This window comes from Varroa jacobsoni, unplaced genomic scaffold (genome assembly GCF_002532875.2).
Source record: "Varroa jacobsoni isolate VJ856 unplaced genomic scaffold, vjacob_1.0 scaffold_840, whole genome shotgun sequence".
Lineage (NCBI taxonomy): Eukaryota > Metazoa > Arthropoda > Arachnida > Mesostigmata > Varroidae > Varroa > Varroa jacobsoni.
This window is the reverse complement of record NW_019213742.1, coordinates 91,152-112,409: the sequence shown is the minus strand read 5'-3', so window position 1 is coordinate 112,409 and position 21,258 is coordinate 91,152. Positions and strand designations below refer to the sequence as shown.

Sequence of the window (21,258 nt, the reverse complement as noted above, 5' to 3'; positions counted from 1 at the left end):
CAGTATTTAAAACATGCTTTATTCCACACTATCTTGACGTCAAAATAGCGTTATATTCGCTGCTGTTTCCATATTACGAAAATCGTGTGAAGGAACATAGTAACAAGAATTAAACGTTTAGGAATTAATCGTCGTAAATTTTCAACAGCAGCTTCCCGTTAGCACCTTCCTTCGCCTCAGTAATATCGGTATGCGCCTGCGGAGCTTCTTCTAAAGGATATTCCTTTGAAATTCGAGGCAACAGCCATCCATCGGCTACTCCTTTGCAAACATAGGCTGCTCCAGCATCCCATTCACCCTGTGGGCCCAAATCAGTACGAAAAAATCATTTGTATAGATTTGTAACAATTGACATTGAAACAACAAAAGTTGACATTGGACAGTGGATATGACGCCACAGACGGGTTAATCGGTGTCGCTGTACTGATGACAAAAAGCGTTCTCGTGAAATTTTTTGCCGAACTTCGATGTTTCGCTTATGTAAGATTTTTTGGCACCTCTACAATGAATCGCCAAAGAATCTGCTTTTTTTTTGCAAGTACGGGCACACAGCTAAGGAAGCCAGAGAGCTTCGAATTTTTTTTTAACCTTCTTTCTTTTTTTCTTTTACAAAAACCAACAAATGCAAAATAATATATTTTGTTATATTATAATATAATATAATAATAATATATATTAAGTCCTAAAAGCTGCCCAAATTCTACGGTAAATCACTACGGTGAGTCTTTGGAAAATGCAAGTCAATCTCCATTGCACATCTAAACTTGAAGAGAAGTTTAGATCTGTTTCTTATACTAGGAGAATGCTATCAACTACACAAGGTTTATATGTACTACGGAAATCCTAACTAATGTACATTGATATAAATTAGTGTAGTAAATGAGCACTGGTTGCTTACTCTTGTCGCTTGCATAAGAGATACACCAATGACATAAAGTTCAGACGTCATAATGTGGCGTGCGTTGAGCGTATGCGTTGGTCCCCGATTCCCAACCACCTGAATTGTCAAGCGAATAACGCAGAGGCACATTATTTCCTAGACAAACGCGTTCAGCTTTTATATATCGAAATGATGTATGTATGTAATGAGCTGCCAGTCCGACCACATGTCCAGGCCAACACCTCATTGCAGCTGAACCGAAAGATCAAACATGTATGCCGATCGAAAAGTAATACTTCTATTCTTTCTATCTTTCCGATCTATCCTTTCGCAAAGTACAAAAAAATACGGGCTCCAGTGCAGACCACTTAGAAATGATCTTTTTAGGCCTAATTTTCAATAACAGTGAAGTACTTGAGTCGAACAGTAGAACAGGTAACCTAACAAAGATAATGGAATTACTGAAATGATGTAAGAACGAATTATTCACCAATATCTTTCCCTGTCTGGTAGCCAAGATGCAGTCAGGTCCGAGATTGATGTCCGCTCTCATCTCTACGATGAGATCAAATCCATCCGGAAATTTATCCTGTTTTTACGGGAAATTAGAGTCCGATTCAGTCTATATTAGGATGTTTAGGATGTCTCTTACGGCACCCTCCTAAAGTTAATGAACAGACTTCGCCAAATATCTTGTTGCTAAGAGTTTGTTAAATCTAGGTAGCATATATAATAAAGTAGCCTACCTATCATGCGTAGGATCTTATATTACTTAAGATATATAATATATACGTATAATACGTATAATTACATTATATGGTATATATATAAATTAAAGAATGAGTGCCTTATATTTTATGTGTTACCATATAATGTAATTATACGTATTATACGTATAATTACATTTAAAAAAAATTATATATTTTTTTTATTAATGATCATATATATGATCATTAATAAAAAAATATATAATTTTTTTTAAATGTAATTATTATTATAATAATGATTATATTTAACAAACCATTGAAAATCATGGTACGCATATCGAATTGAGCAAGTTAAGCCATTCGCTGTTTCATCACTTATACCACTAAGTGATGAAACTGAACTTGTACATGACGTGTCTGAACCAGAATTGAACCGTTTGCGTTTATGAGTGATATTAGCAATTAAAACAGACATGACTTCATCGCTATGAAAAATAATTATTAAGAATAGAACAAATATGACTTGTTCTATTTTATGTCCGGTTGTATGGTTCATACTCGAACATAGTCTACGTATCCTTTCTCACGATGGCTGAAAACCGCGTCCGCCTTAAGACTTCGAAGGGTTTCCTCTCCACACTCACTGCCGGCAGTTGCCACCACTTTAAGGCCCTCCTGATGAATTGTTTAGAAATTGTTGTGTTAATATAATAATATAATAGAAGCCAATCCCTAACACAGTGATGCTACTATTGTTTGTAAAGTCAAAGACTCATATGAAATTTGCCTGAGATGAGCGATCACCTTGAACCAAAAGGATAAGTGAGCGCTGTTGTAATGAGGTAGATGAACTCACCCTTTTACCAATCTGGACACATGCTTGACCCACAGCACCACTGGCGCCGTGCACGAAAAGAGTCTGCCCGGCTTTACATTTACCTCTGTAGGGGGGAAAAACATGTAATGTAAGACTGTTTTTACCTAAAAAACCCAGTAAAATGTTCTAGGATTTTTCTTAAACAACGAATAAAAATTTCGTCTGTACGTAGGTAAGCACTTTGGCCAATGTATGATTATACGGAAACACGTGGAAGCGAAAAATGGCACGCACTTCACAATGAGTGCCCTATAGGCAGTGAGGTAGGGGACTCCTAGAGCTGCACCAACTTTCAGTCCAACATTTTTTGGTAGAAGCCAACAGTCCGTCCAAACAACAACAGCAAACTCCGCATAGGAACCATGAGGATTGGTTTGTGCAGCACAGAACCACACCAGATCATTTACCTATAACAGGTAAATATACGCATATTTCAGCACATCTTTTTTACGTAATTTTATATTTTATTCTGTATTAGTACAAACAGAAAATATAATCAGAGAGATGAGACGGTGTTCGACATGAAAATGAAAGCCCATCATATTACCTTAAAAGCGGTGACACCTGAGCCAACTTTGACGATTTTGCCAGCACCATCCTTTCCAGGAGTATAGGGTAGTGAAGGAACTTTTCCAAAAGCCCCAGAACGTATGTATGTGTCCACTGGGTTAACACCAGCGTATTCCACCCTGACCAAAACCTGAGCAAGAAAAATGATCAATATTAATATACTACCGAACATACTTTACAACGCCAAGGAAACTTCTTTCCGTTACAATTAGAAGATATAGAGTAGCTGTTGCCCATCACGCTGCTTCAGGCCTCAGCATTAACAACTATTCAAGTAATCCTAAATAAAAAATCGCCTTGCCATAGAATATTCAAAACAGCAAAAAAAATTTAAATTATCGCATCTACCTTATACCTTTGTATCTTGACTGAAGAAATACCTATTAGGGGCTACTTGCAACAGCCGGTTTGATTCTGCATCAAACCTAAAAGGTGGCGCAAAACTTTTGCTTACCTGATTTGGCTCGATTTCCGGAATAGGTACGGTAACGAGCTTCATGACATCGGGCTCTCCTAAGATCTTCACAACAATTGCCAGCATACTTTTCGCATCTTTGTCATCTTTTTTATCTTCTTTGAGTGCCTTAGACATCTTGGCACAACAATATTATACGGATTGTACGAACCCTTGCACTGTACGAAAATTTACATTAATACACTTTTCTCGAAATGTATTGCAGTGGTTTACGTACAAGTAACACCCCGTAATCTGAAAGACTCTTTAGGCTTTTTTTTTGAAAGTATTTAGGACTCTGTATGAACCACTTGCAATCTTGGTAGCCTTTTTTAAACTAAAGTAACATCTTGTGACTCGTAACGAATTTCACCACATTTAAAAAAAAATACCCAGTACCACAGACAAAACAACTAGTCTTAGGTCTTCAGGTTTATTTAAATTATTCAATTCATCCACTAATGATTCAATTATAACGTATGTTTGTAACGTATGTAAATTACTGACAGCTGTTTTTCGTGATTCGGTACTTTTAGCAAATCTAATCAACTTATTGACTTAATATGTAGTTCAATCTGTTACATGAGAACTCCGCACTTGAAGCCAATAGCATGGGATGTTTTAAACGTACTGGTTTGCGGCAGAAAAACATTTTTGCCGTAAACCACTATCTTTAATAATGTACGTTTTACTCATTTTATCATGTGTGATTTGCGCGCGGTCTATTACAGTTCCTCTTCAGATCAAGAGATCAAGAATCTTAATAATGCTTTATAATTTTTCGAAATTTACTGATAACAGTACCAAACATCGTAATGTAGCTATTTAGCTTGGACAAGACAGCTGAAAATAAGACCCACAATTTATTGAAAACATTCTTCGATGCGTATTAACACTGTCCCTTAAGGACAGCTGTTTAATGCTGCCATAGTGAAATTTCACTATAATTGCAAGGTTGTGACTGAAACAACAACAACAAAGTCCAACAAATCCCCAAACAGTAAAAGAATATCAAAATCATTGAAATGTCTATCAAATCTGATACATTTCAAATTTTAAGACAGGTTAGTGCGGAAGTTGCTTCGAACAAAACAATTACCCGGTTTTAAACTATCAGTGGAAGTCTAACCGTGAAACCGGTTTCGAACTACAGTACCTAAGTAGAGTAGGCAAACATGCTACCATTGCAACATCGCCAAGACTGAGCAGTAGCTATCCTGATGTGAAAACCTCAACTAAGATAAATGGCTGAACACCAGTTGCTACCCAGATAAGTATGCAGAATATCGATATAAAATGGTCAAACGATGACATCATATAAAACGTTAAGCATACGGAAACGATCCGACTATCACTAAAGCTAAATTTAATGATCAGAGCGAGCTGAAAACCACTCCATTAATTCACAAATTTGAGATTTGAGCAACGCACGTAAGCAAGCAAGACAATGGGACAGAAATTTACCTAAATAACGGACGTATCCTTGAAGTGGCAAAGAGGACATATGGAAAAAAGATGGGAAATACAGGCTATTCCCGTCGTGGTGCGTGCTGACAATTCCGCGGTATAGGCGGATTAAATGAAAATGTACCAACTAGACTTATAGTGACGTCGACGACAAAGGGGAACTGTGGGTAGAACGAATGTCTAATCAATGTTTTTTGTGATAAATCATTTTATAGAATCGCAAAGCTGCTATTAATGCATGGTTATTGTATTCGTCATACGTAGTGACAGACGGTTTAATCATATTTTATAAGAAAATTGTAACATTCATAAATTAATATTAGCAGAACTTGCTTACCTTAAATAATAAAATCAGTAATAGAAGAGTTCTCAAGCAGGCAATGGCGTCTCTGGCTGCTGCTAATACTAATACGATGCCTGTTTCATTTTTTTCTCCAGTCAATCCCCCACTTTCGCACTTCCGCGGAACGGTGACGCTCTTCACTAACAAAAACTGATCCTTAAGTTTACAATACCTTTTTAAATTAAAACCTGCATTGCACTTCCCATACACCCATTTACTGTTAGGTTTTCTATTTAAACCACTTCCCCTACACTAAGCGTCTACTCAATGAGCCTTTTAGCTCCTTTAGCCTTCTGCACAAAAATGCTTCTACGAATAACTTTGTTTTCTTACTAAATTCGAGTCACTTACGTTCAATTGTAAAAACACCGATTCGACAACCAATTATTTTTCTACTCCCTCACCTTCAGGTAAATACAATTTAGGCTTTTCTTCATTTTATTCTTAGATCTACCTTATAACAGCCAACAAGACAGTAGCTTGGAGTCTAAACTTACGGTGTTAAGGATGCAAAGTATGTGACCTCAGTGCTAGGTCAGCCAGCTCACAGGCCGTTGAAGAACTAAGACAACGAAACGAACTGTAACGTTTATCAGATTTTGTTGCACAATAGATGGTAAAATATTTTTTAAATTCTTTTGTGATACTTTTCACGGCGTCGTGAATAGACACTTGGAAACTTAAGTGTTGCTTATGGCATGTTGTTAATCTCAATCGAGCTTAGCATATTTGTCACATGTCTAAAAAGGCGTATGCTTGGTGTGACAAAGCGTTTTCTTTAAAAAAACAATAAGAACCCCTTATTTTGTCATAGGATTCAGAGAGGAGAAATTATGACCTGCTTTAGACTAACATTAGCCGCCAGACTGTAAATTGGTCTGTTATCTCAATGGTAATAACGATGCCGATAACCGTAGAAACAACCTTTAAGGTTGCCATTCACGTCGTTCTAGTTCGTTAGCCCCTTTATGAGGCTTGAAATGAAATGGATCCTCGTCGAGGAATTTAGTTATAAGTGGTGTAAAAAAGAGCATTAGGGCGATATACAAACGATATATTAATGTACATAGATAACTATATAATAATAAATTATAATAATTTATTATTCTCACATTATGTTTTATACAATCCCAATCGATAATAAAGTAGAAGCACAAAATAGCATTTTCTTCCTTGTTTACATCAGTCTACAACAAAAGCATTTTCAGGTTCTTAACTGAAACCGGTTCTTCCTATTAGTGGTTTTCTGAAAAATAAGAAATTGATGTTTTCCGAAAAAGTAATTTTTGCATAATCTAGAATGCTTTCATGCTCAAACGCTTTAATCCATTTTAACTAAATGCAAATAGAAAAAAATCCATTTTTATATGAGGAACAAATGAAAGAGAACCTCTTTTTTCTTTTCGTCACAGTCAATTCGTTATCTCCACAGTGTCGCCATAATCCTAAATTTGATTTATATTTTATAAAATGTCACGAGATTATTACATCTTGAAATATGGTGCGTTCGTTCCGAAATTTGAGCTTAAGATAAACGTATGTAGTCCGAACAAACCACGTATGTGGGGTGACAACATTTAATCCTAAGAAAACGATACATTGTAGAAGAAAACTTAACAAATAAAGTTAAGTACTACCTAATACTACTTTAATAATACCTAATGCTAAGTTAGGTATTTGAAACATGTGTTCTATGTACAGTTTGTACACGTAATATGGTAGATTGACAATGAATTTATTTCTCTAATCAACAATAAGCATTTTCGGGGTGCTCATCTTCAACAACTTTAGAGAATATTTCTTCAGCGCACGTAATCATGTCTATGTATGTACGTAATGTGTAGATATTTTTCACTTCGAGTTAAATCCTATAGAAGACTGTAATCTCAACAACATTAACAGTTAGAATCTCATTGAAGGGCTTTAGGTAAAATGTACATGCTGCTTTGCGAATGATAAGCATCATCATGATTATGCCTATTAGGAAAATAGATAACATGTACACATCTGCCACGCTACAACTTGTTGTGCCAAAAAGCACATTTTTTGTAATATTCAATCATTTATACTCTTCCTTTTATAGTTTTGGATTCGTTGAGATAATAAGTATACAATAATATTATCTAGTAATCATTAAACCTCTGCGATTAATCTTAATTGAAGTGATAAATACCTTCTTGTTGCATAACAAGAACTATAATAATGCTTTTCGATTATTATGCAGACGGCTCTATAATTTTATGGATCGCATCCCGCTCTACTCTTGTGAGTGGTTTTAAACAAAAATCCTGAACACCTTTTCTACCTTCAAGTGCAGCAAGTTTCTCAGTAGAATGTATAATCTTTCTACGCACGGTCTTGATCTCTTCCTCAATATCTTCCTGCTCCTTATCAATGATATCCACTGCTCGAGCAGTCCCAATCCGAACGAGTGAGCTTCCGTAAACACACCAGGTGCGTGAGGCCGCCTCTCCTGATTGTGACTCGTTGATGCTTGTTGTCGTTCTAGTACATTGTTTTAATGCCCTCTGGGCTTCACGATTTTTTTGTCTTCGTCGATCGAGTTCGATCAGTTTCTGGCGATCGGCGAGGATGTCTTCAGCAATCAATTCCATCTGCTTTATTAAGGCAAAGATCTTCGCGAAATCCGAGTCTGTATCACTTTGGCTTGCCATAGTAACCCTCAGGCTATCAATAAAGACTCTTCGAGCAGTTCTAAAACACTTCAATCACACAAAGAGGTAACTCCGGACGCGCGTTGACTAACGAGTATCCATTTGTAGAGATGATTTCCCTACCATACAAAGAACACACACGCATTCAACACTGTCAAACTGAATAGCAAAGAAATGTCTACCTAACGCCCAATTCGTTTTGTACTGGCAATTCGTATTCATTTCTCGATTAAGGATTACATCGCTTGCCGAAACATTATAGGCCAAAACTGAAACACAACAAAAAATGTTATTCAGAAATAAATGATAGTCAGTATCAAACCTACGGGAGTCAGTACAATCATATAGACGCTGAAACGATAACATATTTTTTATTGTAAATATGCATATAAATACAATAAAAAAGGAAATATTTTCGTGATGTCAACGAGATTTTGACGACCGGCAAATGTCGATCATTATGCTGACGAAAGAAAAAAATGCTCATGATATATGGCACCTTAAAACCTTTGCAAGTACCCATATAGTAAACCTAAAACTTTATCCGAAAGTATAGAAGTAATCAAGCTTAATAAACTGTAATAGAAAAGAGTTCCAAGCGGAGGATTTCGCAAGATTGCTAAATGTATATAGCTATCAACAGCTTAGGGACGCGCAAGGTGGCCTAAATTCGAAACCGGACATTGACACAATTCGCTTTGTGCTACGTCCCAACAGTCTGCAACAATGCTTAATGGCAGATCATACATAAAATGCGAAACATTTATTTATGGTGGTAACGAAACGTGGTAAATATTTCAATTTAACATGATGACAATTTTTTGCGATATCTATCTATTTAACCAGATTTGTTGGTTTAGAAAAAAAAAAGAGAAAAACAGGTGTACTGCAGTACATCTGTTTTCTTTTTTAATTAGTTGTGTATAATCATTTGGAAAAAATACCTGTTATAGGTACCACTCACCCTTCTTTGTGTAAATAAAAGTGCTTTCAATTCAATTTATGTTATAAATTTATAACTGAAACATAGATAGATAGTTCTGCATCATAAGATAGAATTTACGCACAACAGATGTCTATGGAAGTCTATAATAAATTATAAACTGTATCTTTTCATTCTCGGAACTGAGTTTGCTTTAAATCCTTATATTTTTGAAGATTGTGTGCTGTCATAGTCTTCCACAGTAGCATACGATCCTTACTGTCGAAGTTGCGTACACTGTAGTATACTCCTTGTCGTTCCAATAATCTCTCGTAAAGGAGCACGGCAATGGAGAAAATTGATTCTGTGTTAGAAGCTGTACCAGCCATGAGTAAATTTGGCTTTAAGAAATATACTTTCGATAACTGAAACCATCTCGACAATTCCGTAAAGGTTTTGTATACTCAGTGACGATATAAAAGCCGCTGACGCGAACTTTAGGTAACACTTGATTCACATGCGAAGACAAACACTAATCAGTTGACGCTGCGTAGGCAAAATCACAATGCTCTCGCTGATCATCTGACATTTGTTTGAAACAACAAGATTTATCGTAGGGATTCTCCGAAGTAGTTCTAGGTGGCTTTTTCAGAAAATGTCTTGTAAATTTTGATAAGACATCGAAATACGTAGCAAGTTACTAAATTTCTGCTTTTACATGGGCGCTTCAGCAGAAACGAATCTCATGGATCACTTTCTTCCGAGCCGCCTATGCCCCGTCTGAAGAATTCGTTCATTCGATTTGGATAATTGGCGCCAAAATCTTTACCAATACCCGTATCACGTCAGGCCATATCTGTTCTATAAGTGCCGAAAATAAGTATATATGTTATATTTATAGTTTTTATTAGAAACTGTTACAATGCAGTTTAATAAAAGTCGTCGCATAGGCGGTCCTTTAAGACCAAATAAATTAGGCTTCAAACAACGTAAAATCACATTATTGGATATGTATGAAACTCCTGAAGGTACGTATAAAGATAGTAATGCGTGCGTATAACATCATTGCGTAGATATACATTTCACCGTAAGCAATTAACTAGCAAAATATAAAATTAAGCATAAATAAGCGATATAAAATTAAGCAGAATGTTATAAAATTAGTGATGTCAATTTTTTATAGATAGAGATTTACAAAACGAGAAAAGTAATTTTTCGAAAACTGCTTAAGCACACAGGCGAGTCTTGCCACATCTAACAGCATGCATATCTAAATTAAGACATGTGCTGCAATTTTTTTCAATTGTATTATTTTATCATCTATGTTATGCAGGTATTCTTCGTGGGGTTTGAAGTAACCCTTCCAATTTTAATATGAGCTCATAGCTTCATTGAATCCTTTATATATGTGAAGTATATACCTGAGGCTTGGTTGTTTAAAAAATCAGAAAAACTATAGATAGATCCTTCCTTGTTTCAATATTCTGTAAAGCGGAACAGACATTTAAAATCGTACATAGTACGGTGCTGCTAGCTTAAGTCATTTTTGGCGCCTCCAGTGAATTCCCGTACTATATCTTAGCTACAAGCAGATTGTTTTTATAGATATTTTACCAGATTTCTGCGGCATCGAAGAGTTCTATCAAGCAGCTTTTGATCGTCTTCAAGTGTTGCAAACGTTAGAAGATCTCTGTGGGCGTATGGCCAGAAGCAGTACTGAGTTCGAACCACAACTTCTGAAAAGCCTCAGAGAGAAGAAGCTCAGGCATTGGATTTCCAGTTCTAGTGACCCTGACGGAGGCCTTGAACACAAGAAGGTTTTAGATAGAATCTACTTCCAAAATGCTTAATGAAATCGTATATAGTTTCTATATGTTAATTCTTTGGATGCTTGACTAGAGCATCAGGCTTCCATGTATTTTTTAACGTGTTAATATATGTATCTCATGATACTATTAGCCTGACAATTAAGGAAAGCGACCCTTATCATCGAATTATACATATATTACACGTATAATTTTACTATATGTAGTGCTAAGGCTGATTATCTTCAAGTCTACATTGGTAGTTGGTATGTTGTGGTACCATGCACTCCTTTTGAACTCTGATGTTGCTAATGCCACGTAAATGCATTCTTCACGCTTATAATTCCTTCCAATTGCTGCATTCACACGCATAGAGTAAAACTCACATAGTGAAATAAGGTATGGGATCCTTTTATTATTCGCAGCTCGATGTTATGTCCCACTTTACTCTACGGCTGGTATATTGCCAAAGCGAAGATCTTCGTCGGTGGTACCTCCAATGGGAAACTGAGTTATTCCGCTGTCGACTTGAGCGTGAAAGTTCTGAAATGATACGAATGTTTCAGGAAGATTGGAATCTTATTTTTGATCCAGTCGATACTGAGGAAAAAGCTGATATAATTAATCAAGTGATAGCAGCCAGGCCCCAAGCGAACGCTCAGGTGATCAACATTTATTAGAATGTTTTTCTTCGATTGTTCATTTCAGTTGTTTTTGTTTTTCAAGGATCTCTTCTTTAAAGGACAGTTCCATAAAGTATCTACATCTAGTCACTCTTTCATTATTTACATGGTGTTAAAAGAAAAACGTAACAAAGACTTTTCTCGATTATGATTCCAAAATAATGTTTTTAAAAGCATAGTAAGAGATTATAATCACGATCAAGCTTAACGTGCGGCCTCACATGTCGGGGGCAAGTTCCATTTTCTATTGGACAACATTATAAAAAGTCACATTGATAAACACCATGTGTCACAAGTTAGAATCATTATAAGTGTATTCCTATATCATTAGGTAAATCCGTTTGAAATCGTTGTCTCGTTCTATAAAAACAAGCGATCTAGAGGTTCAGGTTTTGCTGTCAAGTTTGTACGCAGAAAAAAACTGACTTCTAAAGTAAAAGTTTTCAAACGAAAAAAATTATTGAAAGCTCCTTCTTTATAACGTTAAAAAATACAAGATACACGTATTGAACGTAGAAGACGGTATGTATCAATATGAGTTTTAAAATTACCTGCCGTATGGACACTCAAAAGAGGAATCGCGGCTTTGATCGCGTAATTCCTTCACCCCGTATTTTTTGTTGCAGCTTGTCAATTCATCAAGCCTATACAAGGTTCACTTTACAATAGTGCCTGATATGGTATCAAGACGTCGAGTTTTCGTTCGCCATGGTTACGCTTACCTTCTTCCCGAAGACACAAAGGGCATCGTCGTCTCGGAATTTCGCACATATCTCTCCAAGATGCTGACAAAGCTTGCGACTTGCCCCAATATCTACAACAAGGACGACCAGGTTGAAGTTCATCAATTGATTCAATATTCTTATATCCAACTAGAGTTAATGAGCAATATTTTCGTCATTTTTGAGGTATTTTAATATGACCTAGATGAGCGCTCGTGTTGAGTTTTATTTATGTCTTCTTTTCTGTGTTGATTGGTTCGGAATTGAAAAAAAAACGTGCTTAGGTCTTAAAATTGTAGAATTTATCTACCCTAGTTTTTGTGTATATTATAAGGCCCTTTGATTACCAATGTTTATAGGCTTGAAGAGAAATAGGCCACAGGCAAGCTTCAGTTTTCTCACTCATATTTCATAATCTCTATTATTAAAAAGACTTTTTTAATTTTTCGGTTTGAAATGGAAAGTTTACAAAGGTCAATAAAGTTGCATAATCATCTACCCTTATCAACTTTACAAAATGGTCGCACATGCAAAATAATAGGTGGCGCCGTTGATAAAACTTTTGGCGCGTCGGCAAATCCAAGCTGAACGCACTTTTCGCGACGAAGGTTCCGTGACGCCTGCGGATCTCGATAGTCTATCGAAAAGCGCTTATCCTCTTTGCATGTCAGTGATGCACGACTGGCTCCGGGAAAAGCACCATCTGAAACACACAGGACGTTTGTCGTTAACCCTTTTCCTGAAAGGTATCGGATTGTCCATGGATGATTCTCTTAAATTCTTCAGTCAAGAGTTCGCCAAGGTAAGGTATCAATGTTACAAAAGCCCATTACTAGTTAAAATATATTACAACAATTTGAATTTATCATACGATTATTTTTAGCGTTCAGTATTTCTAATGATAAGACTAAAGATATAATTTATTACTATTAATTATTATTAATGTGCTTCATTGGTTTTAGTTGTAAGTGATGAAACTGAGTGTTGTAAACTTTTAGATTTTCGTGGAATAAAATTCTATGGTTGTTTCTTCGATAAGAATTGATTCCTCACAGTTTCGCTTAGAAGATGTCGATCTGCTAGATCAATTTCGCACAACTTATATTATGTAATATAGGTTTTGTAATATAGGCATAGAATTCGTTTAGTTTGTTATTGTTTCAACGTATGTGACTATATTCATATTTGGCTGCTCGGTTTTTAGTGAGTACACTGAAAAAATTTTCATCCTGAAAATGCAGGGAGTATCTACGCCCGTACCTTTATCGCAGATTTTCCACAACTCAAAGGCAAAATGGTATTTTTGTGTTTTTTTTTTACTGAAGTCTATTGGTCAGGAGAAATTTAGCAAAGAGTATGCGTACGCAATACGTCACTCATACGGAAAAGAAGGCAAGAGAGCAGATTACCGACCATACAACTGCATGAAGATGGCTAGCTTACACAATCCTTCCGGTATGGAATGTCACGGCTGTCCGTACAAGGTATTATCAGCAGACATGTCTTAACTTACGTTGCACATTGTTGTATTTCCATTTGCGACAACAGGAGAAAATCACTAGCTTGAAATAGGCTTCGTGCACGAAAGCACCTTGTATATAGTTCTTCTAAGGTTAGCAATGAGCAACCAGGCAATAACTCCAATAATCTTCCCTTACTTGTACCGTTACCTTAAATTTTCTAGACTCTAGACACGGAAGTGCTAAAATCGCGCCTTCGCAGCCGTGGAGTGACTCCAAGTGTAATCAGTGATGTACTTGCGGATGTGAAGAACTTCAACTATCAAGCTGCATGCACACGAGTCAGTATGAACATGCAGAAAAGTAATTTCTATTTTTATTCATGGAAAATATCAGATTATTAGACATTAATGCCTTTTATTTGATAACTGGTCTTTCTTAGCTAGCTGATTAGGACTGAATGCTGAATTTTTGTTCTTCTGGTGGTATCTGGAACGTCACTCTAATTAAACAGGTATTCGAAAATCGTACGGGACGTATACTAGGCCAAAGCATTGTCCACCCGAATCAGTACTTTGAGGAAAGCGACAAAGTACTGAAAGGCACTTCTCAACTTCCAACAGAACCCAATAAGACTGAAAAGACGATTACCAAAATATATAAGAAGGCAAAGCCAGAACCAGAAGAACGGGACATAAAGCAAGAAGTAGAGGAAGCGGCAGGGGATCATATGGACGATGATGATGTGTGAAAGCATTACTTTCAAATATTAGATGAGGGTGATAGTGTATTAGTAGACGGACGAATTATTATATTTGCATTTAATGGTAAATGCTCGGGCGGTCTAAAATCGTCTTTGGCTGATTATGATAAGACCGCCGACAGGCTGGCCTGAGGTCTTTTTTAGTCAAATTCTTTGTTGCGCATAATAGCAAAATCTATCGACTGGTCAAGAATCTCAACAGCACTACATATATAAAAGCATCATTGCCTCATTTGTGTACGATTTTCTTTTTTTTTTCTGGTTTTAGCTAACGCTTAACAGAGGCCGAATAAACAATACAAAAAACAAATATATATCGTTACCGCTAGACATATCACTTACTTAGCATTAAACCACTCTTGTCTAGCCGTTGATTTCTATAACTGGAACTTGTCTTAAGGCTTCTTTTCCTCAAGCAACGAATGCAGTCAATTCGTTGGTGTCATTCTATCTCATTAAGAACAATATCCATAGTCAGAACATTTTCTGTTAAAAACGCTGTATGAATGGTTTTGTATTACTTGGTATATATATATATAATGAATTTCATTGGAAGTTTTTTTTACTTAGATAAACGCAAATAAACGTAAATCGAAAGATTCAATGTACGTAATGGATCTACGTACGCGCCTCATTATTTATTATAAATTCAAAGCTTCATAGTTTATTTTTAAATATAGTTTGTTTGATCGAATATAATTTGGTGACTTATCGTTGCCATTTATTAGCCAAGTAATGTAACCTAATAGGTCAAAATCCTGTCTAAACTCTAGAACTCTGAAAGCGAGACATGGCTTTTTTAATTCTCCTCACCAAACTCACGTTGCAAGCTTTGGTAACCACATCTTGCAAGATATTATTGAACTCTAATGGTCAAGGATCTAATTTGGCTACTATGCTGTCCAAAAGAAAGGTAGTATCATATGATTGTTAATATATTACATTAGGACAGTCAGTCTAGGGTATTTTTCCACCAGCTATTCTATCCCATAAATATGGACTTCGCATTAAACAAGCGTAGATAATGGACGTAATGAAGATGATTCAAGAACAGAAAGCTTTACATAGTTGTGTATACATCCTATTAATAGGAAATGATATGTACGAAACGTTGACCTAATCTGGAGTCCGGTAGACCTTTTCCTCAGATTATGTTGCATGCCCAACATTAATGTAAGGTTTAGATAAATAAATATTTTTTGTTCCAGTCATTCTCAATATAGCGACGGAAGAAAGAAAAGGTATTGCTCGTGCCTATTTGTATCCGTTCTTTTTGGTTAAAACGAGTTAGAATTAAATTGTCTTCATTCAGAAAAGCTTAATGACAAGCTATCACAGCTAAGCTAACGCCATATCTCTAACAAAAATTCACACGTTGACTACGGGACTAACTTGCGGAACAGGCTTACAGATCCACTTCTATGGGAACTCGAGTGAACAAGGTAGAGAGGCGAGGGACATTGTAGGTCAAACGATTAACACTAAAAAATTATTTGATTATTACACTCAAATATCCTAAGATCGATAAAAACTAAGCGAGAGGTAAGAGGTTAGAGGAATAGTTGCTTATGTCACGGACCAAATGAACAAAATCAGCTGGGGAAACTCTGAAAATCCGCAAGTTTGGATTTGCGATAGAGCTAATAGTGTAACAGATTTATATGAATGGTTTACGATAAGAACCTGCTTGCATTTAGTGCAATAGGGTTATGGCGAAAAAGTGGTTGAATCATTCCTTATAAATACACCTATATTTTTACCGCGCTGTACAAAATGAACCAATAAGTGCCCTTCTCAATTCGCTAGAGCAAAAGGCAAAGCATTTTTCACTACATCAAATTCCCTTAATTAAATTCCTGATAAAACTGAAACTAGTATACCAAAGCTCGTTGGGTCAATGGAATACAGTGATATAACATTGCATTGGAAAAACCCTATCAGAAATTGATGTCGCTAGTAATTACAGTGAAAGTAGCTCAGAGTGTTTGGGAACTGGTTGAGTTGCTACATGTGACTGTTATGATCACAGAAACTAATATCGTCAGAAATACGAGACAAAGTATTTCATAATTTATGTATGTACACATTAGCGTTTTCACATTTATCTTTATACAAAGCTCTATACTTCGAGTTTTATGTCCAGTATCATCGTTAAGATTAACATCGAACGGCTGACTCTTTGCACGAAATGAGTTCTGTGTATGCCCGGGTTCGAACCTAAACCATAAAATGTCCTAAGTAAATACATTACGTACTATGCTGTCATGGTGGCGATGATTACAAAACTCATCTTCTGTCTCAATTGGGCTTCTCTCACTCAATATATTTCTCTTTGGATAGTTCATCACTTATTATTTAGGGCTCGTTCTGCTGCTTGATTGTCGCAATTCGTGGGTCATCTTTGACTCCGCTTTCCGCGAGATTCGTATCTCTGGGGTAGACTGGTTGACAAAAGGATACACTGGATTGATTGTGGCAGCTACTACTATTAGCTGTAATTTGCTACCTTTACTTCAAATCGTACAGTGGAACACGACACCAGGTTACCGTTTCAAGTTGTAAGTATTCGCGCGAAACTAAATGTGTGAGAAACGATGCGTTGTCATACCCATTTCAGCGGTTGAATTAACTTAGTTAGTAAAAGTTGTTGCTATTATGAACAATTAAGCTTTATGATAGAGCTCTACTAGTAACACTAACTACAGGAGCAGTAACAGCCTTGAAAGCACCTATAAATGAACAATAGCTAATTGCCGTTGTTATTATTACTTTTATTGTTACAAGTGGTTGTGGAAGAGAGCAATTAATGGAGAGGATTTTTTTATATCAATCACTGTTGTGAGAGTGACGATTTCTCACCCTGACGGTGATATTCATTTTTCATATGTAATGCTGCTTTCCCGATAGCAACTTTTCGATGCAACAAAGTGAGCGTTCCTTCTCTTACCCACAGTTTTTCACGCTGTATAGAGAAGAAGTAGTAGAAAATAAGTCAGTGTCGCGGGAAATGGTAGTAGTGGCGGTGGGTTGCATAACCCATAATATGAACATGGACAACAAACAAACGATCACAGAAGTATTGAGGCCAAGCAGCTACTGCGCATGCGCCTAGATCGGTGTACCTTTGGTGGACTGAAGGTATGGTATAGACCAAGTCTCTTTGTACATTGTTCTCTAACATCATCGTTGTAAGGAGCGGTTAGTTACCAACCAAAAAAGACACTACAGCTCCGATCTGTTCGACCGGTAACCACGAAGAAGTACGAGTAACTATACTTTGCGAAATCTTGTAACGGCAGAGACGAGCCGAAGCACTCAAACTTGGGGTGTTCTTATGACACACAGATCAAGCAACGAATAGGTTGCTTACCGACCCACGTTAAACTAACATTATTTAATGCAACTATATATGAGCTGAATATAATGTGGATATGGAATGAGTAAGAGAGGCTAAGACACTGAAAGTAACTATGCAAAATAATTTTATCCTGCTCCAAAGTTTGAACAACTCACTTTGCAAGTTAAGCCAGTATTTACTCTGCTCTGCATGCTCAATGTGGCATTGTAGCAGATCATTTATTTCGTACAAAGATCTCTAATCTTTTCAAGAGATGCGAGATCGCGAAGGTAGTTCAGCTGAACACGGGAATGGCCCACGAAACACGCGAAAACAGTGACCATTTTGCCCGAAGAAGGTTCAACCCCAGATCGAATCTCCTGCAACTATACAATCACACTTAGACTAGATTTACAAACTTCCGCTAACCAAGATGTCTGCCCTGAGGCGGAGAATCGATTTAAAAGTGTTGTCACGGATAAAAACGCTCATTAATAAAGAAAAGAGATATAACGTCAAAACAGCAACGATTTCTGCCAATAACACGTTCTCTATGGAAGATTCTGAGGAAACGAAAGCTATCGATATTTATAATAGAACCGTCTGCTTGCTATTGCACCAGTGCGGAAAATGTCAGCCCACTTAAGTCTATTGAGTAAAATTATTTCTATTGGGTAATATTATTATTAATATATAACGAATATGATATAAATTGTATCTGTTTCGCTTATTATTTGATAAGGCGAATTGCCTCATAAATACTATCAATGCATATTAGTTTACGATTTTATCAATTCTGTGTTTGTCCTTGTAGATTAAGTCCTTCCAGATGTTACCTCCACGTGAACTTCAAATTGGGTGACATCCAAATGTGCGCTCTTGTTTCAATATTTCTTCAAATTCGTTTCATGCTCGAGCCTAGCCTTAACATAGTAAGCGACTTGCTAGAGCATGTCAGTTTGCTGGAACCAGCGGCCTTCAAGTTGAGTGAGCTTTTGTTGATACCTGATAATGAGAAAAATACCGAAAAAAGTTAATAACTGTTGGCTTTGACAGTCATAATGCAAATGAAGCCGTGTATTTAAAGCTCTGCATGTTTACGTTATTCTTCCCTTTTCAATCAAACACAGTTTTAATTGATCAAATACACTATTCCGCAAACTTCACCAAAATACTTAGAAGTAAGTGGCACAATTAAAATCAGAAGGCTTTTGGAACGTCATTGATATTTAACAGCTGAGAACGATGCATCAAAAATTTACGACATTTACAAATAAGCATTCATCTGACTATTGAGTCACATAGTACGTGATACTACTTAAATTACGCTCCTATGTGAACTCCCTTATTTTTTAAGGTCATATGTAATTTTTTCGTCGATCGGTCTGTGTATTCGCGTTCACACCATGACAACAAAGATACGAAGTACAAGTTTCCCGAAGATCGATGTAAAATTAAGTTACATATCGTTATCGAATCATATATATCATTTCAGTTCATACAAATAATAGGTTGAACTAAATACGACGGTTCCGATACGGTGAATGTAAGGACACGCAGGGTTTCAGACGTAACGACACGGCTAGTGTTCAATAGACACTTTAACGACGACACTATTCAAGATGTGTAGCTTGATCGTCTGTAATTCGATAAAATCGTTGATGATGCGATTTAAATTGGTATCTTCTGCTCTTACTATATTTTTTTTTATTTACAATCAATTTAACTTTATCTCTAGCATCTATGGAAATGTTTACATGGACTACTCCTTTTTTTTTACTGATCATAGGAGCAGTGAGTAGACGCACTCAGTAGTCAAAGTACGTACCTGCTTCGTTAAAGTATGTCTAACGAAGAACAGGGTATGTTCCTGACGCCAACTATGAGCTATCTGAAAGATAGAAACTATTATATTCAAACAACCAATCCTTAGTGGCGCACAAAATCAGTTCGTCATTAATTACGAGTGAAATTACTGCTTTGATCGTGATTAATTAATTTTATTACCATTAGTTATTATATATAAGCTGTAAAGTTACGGGGCATTGTCATGATATGTGACGGGAACGAATATCGACTAGGGGTATGACGGGGCTTTCGACGTGTGCTTTCTTCTCAAACAGTTACACCCATTTAAGAAATGGTTACATGCAACAACACCAATATTAATTATTAATACTATAACAATTGCCAGAATATAGTGATTTATTACAATTTTAGCAATATTAAGCCATTATTTTCTCTGTATCCATAAAATGCTAACGATATTCCTCCGATGAATGTTGTGTCTCTCGGTGCAGGTATCGTGCCCAGGAAAGAGCCACCGTGAAACAAATAGTAGACAAAGCTAAAAGATCGTAAATGCGGCTAAAAAGCGCGAACGAATTCATATTGTAGGTAGATCGAAATAAATTTCTCAAATCTATTAAATAAATCGAATCTTTACGAGGTTAAGCTTATAAGCTAGAGAGAAACTGGACTAGATTTGATCCTTGTCAAGTATGTTCTTGGCTTGCTAGGTCTCGACTAGGAGAAACTCGCTGCTGTACATCTACAAAAGCAATACGAAATGCTTTTTTACATCATTAGTTACACCATGTCTATTTAACACAGTGACATATTTTAATTAGCTAGGATTGTAGATAATATGAGAAGTGTAGCTTCTATTTGCTGGCTTGTCTGCTATCGGGTAGAAAAACTTCACTCTCTTTAAGCAAAGTGCATAAGGAGCGGTTAACCCGACTCGTTAGAACCTCCCTTCTCCCTGTTTTTTCTGTCAAAACAATTAGTCGCCATTAATTATTTTCATAATTATAAAGATGAACTTCGTTGATTAATGAAAGTAATCAAAATTCGGCTTTCGACGCAGATCCCGTAAGCACATGCAGTTATGAAACAAAAAAGGAAATAAACGAGATTAAAAGTCGGGAACTTGAAAAAGCGCGCCCTTGATGAGTTGTGTCTTGGAAGCGCGAGTTCTTAAGAAGTGTAGCGGGTAGGAAAAAATACTTGAAATATAAAGTTGTAACGAATGGAGCAGTACACGCAGCATCAGTGATGCACAATGAAAAAATCAGTAAAAAACTATAACTCCGACAAAGCCTGTTTTCAAATAGCAGGTTTCATCACAACTATTCTAGTTTAAATATCCAGCTAATTTGTACTTGAATTTGTTTGGAGAGCTAAATAACCTGCAGTCTTCTTTTTCCCTCTCTTTAGATTCAATTTATACAGTTCAAGGTACATAAATGATATATCCATTGGCTTCTGGCGAGCTTACTTCAAGTTATTATTAATTTAACTGAGTATGCTCGCTGCAAAATGTAATGATCTTTTTTTCTAGCAAAACGCAATAGATCCAAGTTTGCCAGAGTGCTAAACGGTCCCCTAACAGCTACGCTATGTGTGAAGCAATCTGAATTTTCGTGAAAATCCCTGAATGTAACGAACTCTTGTAGACTGCTTATTCTTTTATGTTTACAGAATATATTTGCTTTGGATATTCAACCGGGTCAGAAGGATGAACGTGAGGAAAGAATACTAAATAATCCTATAGCTTTTATTCCCAGTCCAACTGTATTATCATTCTGTTT

General features: G+C 36.4%; 3 protein-coding genes across 7 annotated transcripts; 1 reads left to right on the top strand and 2 right to left on the bottom strand.

Annotated features, from left to right (window-relative positions):
* Window positions 1–3: 3 nt before the first annotated feature.
* On the bottom strand, window positions 4–6,088 carry LOC111264252 (zeta-crystallin). Of its 4 annotated transcripts, none has more exons than XM_086970007.1 (10): window positions 5,796–6,088; window positions 5,293–5,454; window positions 3,489–3,667; window positions 3,012–3,164; window positions 2,699–2,871; window positions 2,444–2,528; window positions 2,146–2,262; window positions 1,371–1,469; window positions 899–997; window positions 4–298 (listed from the first exon to the last, which is right to left on the bottom strand). In XM_086970007.1, the coding sequence occupies exons 3-10, from the start codon at window positions 3,624–3,626 to the stop codon at window positions 125–127; spliced, it is 1,038 nt and encodes a 345-aa protein (XP_086826133.1). In that variant the 5' UTR covers window positions 3,627–3,667; window positions 5,293–5,454; window positions 5,796–6,088; the 3' UTR covers window positions 4–124. The 4 variants fall into 4 exon arrangements, with proteins under 4 accessions (XP_086826133.1, XP_022695696.1, XP_022695697.1 ...); XM_022839961.2 differs by having other exon boundaries at window positions 5,293–5,438; XM_022839962.2 differs by having other exon boundaries at window positions 5,293–5,433.
* A 294-nt stretch (window positions 6,089–6,382) lies between these two features.
* On the bottom strand, window positions 6,383–9,617 carry Pdrg1 (Pdrg1 prefoldin-like subunit). Of its 2 annotated transcripts, none has more exons than XM_022839972.2 (2): window positions 9,176–9,617; window positions 6,383–8,092 (listed from the first exon to the last, which is right to left on the bottom strand). In XM_022839972.2, the coding sequence occupies exon 2, from the start codon at window positions 7,971–7,973 to the stop codon at window positions 7,515–7,517; it is 459 nt and encodes a 152-aa protein (XP_022695707.1). In that variant the 5' UTR covers window positions 7,974–8,092; window positions 9,176–9,617; the 3' UTR covers window positions 6,383–7,514. The 2 variants fall into 2 exon arrangements, with proteins under 2 accessions (XP_022695707.1, XP_086826134.1); XM_086970008.1 differs by lacking the exon at window positions 9,176–9,617 and adding an exon at window positions 8,938–9,143.
* Window positions 9,618–9,712: 95 nt separating this feature from the next.
* On the top strand, window positions 9,713–14,949 carry Prim2 (DNA primase subunit 2). The gene is made up of 8 exons (XM_022839959.2): window positions 9,713–9,923; window positions 10,501–10,712; window positions 11,126–11,362; window positions 12,010–12,216; window positions 12,647–12,907; window positions 13,431–13,589; window positions 13,790–13,906; window positions 14,080–14,949. Exons 1-8 carry the CDS (start codon window positions 9,818–9,820, stop codon window positions 14,314–14,316), a joined length of 1,536 nt encoding a protein of 511 aa, XP_022695694.1. The 5' UTR covers window positions 9,713–9,817; the 3' UTR covers window positions 14,317–14,949.
* The last annotated feature ends 6,309 nt before the right edge of the window (window positions 14,950–21,258 follow it).